This window comes from Plasmodium cynomolgi (genome assembly GCF_000321355.1).
Source record: "Plasmodium cynomolgi strain B DNA, scaffold: 0051, whole genome shotgun sequence".
Taxonomy (NCBI): domain Eukaryota; phylum Apicomplexa; class Aconoidasida; order Haemosporida; family Plasmodiidae; genus Plasmodium; species Plasmodium cynomolgi.
This window is the reverse complement of record NW_004192682.1, coordinates 1-4,592: the sequence shown is the minus strand read 5'-3', so window position 1 is coordinate 4,592 and position 4,592 is coordinate 1. Positions and strand designations below refer to the sequence as shown.

General features: G+C 29.4%; 1 protein-coding gene across 1 annotated transcript; it reads left to right on the top strand.

Moving 5' to 3' along the window:
- Positions 1-1,558: 1,558 nt before the first annotated feature.
- On the top strand, positions 1,559-2,260 carry PCYB_001850 (hypothetical protein; the record flags this gene model as incomplete). Its single annotated transcript, XM_004227607.1, has 2 exons — positions 1,559-1,969; positions 2,096-2,260. 2 exons carry the CDS (start codon positions 1,559-1,561, stop codon positions 2,258-2,260), a joined length of 576 nt encoding a protein of 191 aa, XP_004227655.1.
- Between the last annotated feature and the right edge of the window lie 2,332 nt (positions 2,261-4,592).

Sequence of the window (4,592 nt, the reverse complement as noted above, 5' to 3'; positions counted from 1 at the left end):
CTTCGGAGCTTTCTTTTTATTTATTCAATTTATTAAAAACGGATTTGTAACGAAATTATCCGTTTCAAATATGTACCTTGAATGCCAAATTATGTCGAATAGAGGAACTCAAAGGCTTATATTGTCATCTGAAGAGAAGAGAGATATAGTTACAAGGTTTTTAATTACCATAGTTAAAGTATTTGAAGAAATAAAAAACTTGTAATTAAAAAGAGTATTCATAATGAATGCATTACTTTTACGCATTATTAGAGTATAGTTTTAATTTTCCCACTTTGATGCACCCTATGATGTATTTTAATTGCGTAGTATATAATTATTTGTGATAAAAATTGTTATAACAGTATATTCTTAGGAGGTGCCAGGAACAATCCTTTTTTTTTTTGACATCACCTTGAAAATATAAAAGGAAAATTTATCATTACAAAGAAAAGATATATACACGAAAGGATACTTTTTTATATACTATTTTTTAAAACAAATAACGAAAGTTAAACTAATAGCTCATCGAAGCTGATCTTTAGAACAGTATAAAATCATTTTACACCATAATGCCACGTATCAGCACATTATTTCTTTTCTATATTACAAAATAGGATCTTTTCATAGAATGATATTTTTTTTTTTTGCTATAAATGTGCCCATTTTATACTATGTTAATTGTAGTAATACAGATCAAAGATTAGATTTAATTAGAAAGTATACCATTAATGAATATTCATATACACATAAAAATTACGATCAAATTATTATTTAATTTGTCACTACATTATGGGATTAGTTTTCTTTTTTAGAATATTAACGCACTATCATATTACATAATTTTATTTGCTTAGCATGTCTAAAGATACAATGAGTTACTTAGAAAAATTATGTGATAAAGTAGGTAAAGGTTTTTCATTAAAATTTTGTTTTGCAACAATTATTATCAGACCTTGCATATTTCGTTGAACGCAACAAATTATTTCGCGAATGGAGAAATAATTAGACATTTACAATCAATATATTTTTCCTATTTTTCAGGAAGTATATTCTAATGAGTTACCTTCATGCAAGAAATATAAAAAGATGAATAATGAATTAAGGAACAGCACCGACAGTGATAATTACTGTAACGGTATATGCTGTGAAGATTGTTCTTATAATGGTAAAGATGCTAAAAACTGGTGTAAAAAGGATGTTACAAATAATTGTAGTGGTAATTGCACAGATGATTGTACTAAAGGCATAAATAAAGTTTTACTAACTGATAAATATAGAAAACCTTGTAACAATATATGCAAGATATCAATAAAATTATCTACTATTCTGAAAGATGAAAAAATATACGTGATCGTTGTTCCTATTATAATTATTGGGCATTTGAGCAATTATGGAAAAATTCTGATACAAATTCTTTTTCTAATACTAATTCAAATGTAAAGAATAGTCTTACAGATTGTGATAAATTTATACTACAGAAAGTAATTTGGGGCATAAACTGCACAGATGATGTAAAGAATGAACCTTGTTACTTTATTTTGATGGCAATTTCAATGAATGGAAAAATGAGAAATATATGCATGATTATTTTAAAAATTTTGATCATCTTAAAGACAAAACTAAGGATAAACTTGAAGATAAGAAATACTGTGAATACGTTTCTGCGATTGCGTCCCTGTATAAAGATTATTTAAGTGAATGCTGCACGTATTTTTTCTTTGGTCATCATTGGGATCATTGTGCAAACTTTTTTAAATGTGATAAAGATTTAAATCCTTATAAATTACTTAAGGAATTTAACTGCGGTGGTGAATTCCTACCTCAATATCCAGAAAGTTTAGTACAATCATTAATTATTGATCGGAGTGTCATACTTAGAAGTCGAAAGATAGGATGCAGAGGATTAACATGTGATCCTTTTTACATGACTATATTGTTTGCTTTCTTAGTTTTGGGAATATTCTATCTATCCTTTTTCCTTTACAAAGTAAAAAGAAAATACTTTTTAGAGTTTATGCAGTACATATGTTTACATTATATGCGTTGCAAATTTTTAAATAATTATGACATAAAAATGTTGTGCTTTTTTTTGGACTCTTCCTTTGTGTATTAGTTTACTCCTTTAGGATCAATGGTTAATAGGAAAGAACGAAAGAAACAGGAAATGAATCGTTATTTTGAGGAAAAGGATGAACATAAACCGCCACCTAAAAAGTTGCAACAAGGTCAAGCGAATGCATCAAAGAAAAGAATCAAAATAGCTTATAATCCTACGTGAAAGGATTAGGCGGAATTATTAACACCCCAAATGGTGAAACCCTTTTAATCTGTGATAAGCGGTGCGTAACTATACCCCTTGATGGGCAGTTCTTACCCTTAATGAAAAAATAAAAATGAGAGTTATCCATCTAAAGGTACATTTATTCCCCTTGAATGGTTTTCTTTTCTGTACAATAGTTAAAATTTTTTTGTATCATTAGAAGGATGTTTTTATTTAGGTTTCACCACTTTTTTAAGTGTACATATTTATTTTATAAGACAATGTTTGCTTTCTTATTGAAATCATTTTTTAATGGATACGTTCCATTCTATGTGCATCCACTTTTTCCAATCGGTTAAATTTTAGGCAGTAGGAACAAGTGGGATAAGGCGTCCTGATTTACTCTATTTTATAAAAGCGTAACGATATGTTTTAGTTTACGCTTTGGTGAAGTGTTAATGTTAAGAAAAAATGTGGCTTTACTAAATAGCACGCTGATGAGATAAAATACATTAGTTTTATTTTCCTTTTATACAGTTCTGCAAAAAAGATGCATTGTTGAAAAGGCTGTGCCGATCTAATGCAAAAAGTGAAAGTTAGCAAGTGAATATTTTTCACATATAATCATGCGAAACGATTTTTAAGTATCACCACAGTTTGGCATATTCTGATGGGAATATCGTGGGAAAGTCATTTCTTCCTTTGTATACAGCATCATGGTAGTGTCCTTTTAAACGGCATTCCGTTTGAACATATGAGAAAAAAAGGAAAAACAGAGAGCCCCCCCAATATGCTATAATAAACTGTTAAGAAGGTATACCCGATTAAGTTAATACATTTACACTATGCGTAATGAAAACTATTCATTTTGTAAGTTTCCTACACACGGTTACTTTTATGTAAAGTTCAAAAGACACTTAAATGAATGGATTACTCAACGAGGAAAAGGATTTACATGTTTCAAAAAAAGGACAAACAGGGGTTATAAAAACGAAAAGATTAACTAGACTCTTCAGACAATTCAAACTATCGTATGTGATGTGAAGGATTGGCATGAGGCATTTCCACAATGTGAAACATTTCGCAAAAAACAAATTGATAACAAAGAATCATTAAAAAAAAGAAATTCCTAGTTAGGAATAGCCAATAATGCTAACGAATAGGTAAAGGCATAAATTACTTACCAGTGGAAGGTTAATAAGTGAGATCATTCTGAAGTGAATTTTTAAAATAGTATGTAACATAATTATGGCAAGCAGAAGGGTACATTCCTGTCTAACGCAGTGATTTAAGTGCACTACTCAATCAGTGCCTATCTCGAGATGCGTCAAAGTTATTGATAACCGTTTATACACGAAGAATGCGCATAATGGTGCACTACTGCCACATTATTAATTTTGAATCAAAACGCTTTGTAACAGAGAGCTAAAAAAGAACAGTTCTTAAGTAGCAGTTGTACAAGCATATCCCTCCATCAGCTATCGCTAAAGGAAGAATAAAGTCAAACTATAAACCGATGAACTCTGTATATGTTATCAAGGCACTCCTACGCTATGTCCTTCTATCTCATACGTTGAAGTTGATTGAGACAACTCCAAAGTATAACTACACTGATAAGAGTCTACCCCCTATTTGACATTTCCTTACCATTTTCAAACTACGTTCATTGTGATACGTTAATATACTAATAGTTAAATGCTGATAAATACGTGGAGACATTATTATGAAACAATGAAAAAATTGTAAAATTCTAAAACGATTCCTTTTTGTTCTTTCTCCCATCCTTAAATGGAAAAGAAAACATGGTCTTCATATTGTTGCAATTTCTGTGGTATAATAAAAATAGGTGTCTATAAGGTATGCTTAAAAGGGGATTTATTTTACTCCATAAACATGCAAACATTCGTAAACGTATTAGATTATTCGAGAAAAATAAAGAAGTGGGTTTACAAAAATTTATTTTATAATTTAACATATGTCAAAATAAAAAATAACAGTTTTTTGGAAATATGGATTTACGTTATTTTAGGAAGATTATAAAGCAAATTATTTCGCCATCCCGCCATCATGATTTTTTCCAGGAACATAGAAAAAATTAGGGGTTGACCCTTAAAAAATATTTTTTATCTTCTATCATTATGGATTTCTTTTTTATGGAACTTATAAATCTATCATTATTCATGTGGTGGTATATCTCTATGCTTTATTAAACGAATAACTTAACCAATTTATTAGCTGCGTATGAAAATAGAAAATTGACAAATGAAGGGAGTTTATATTCCATGGGATAGGTAAACCATAGGGTATAACAACGGTACACTTAAACTATTTTTAATAACTGGATTATTTT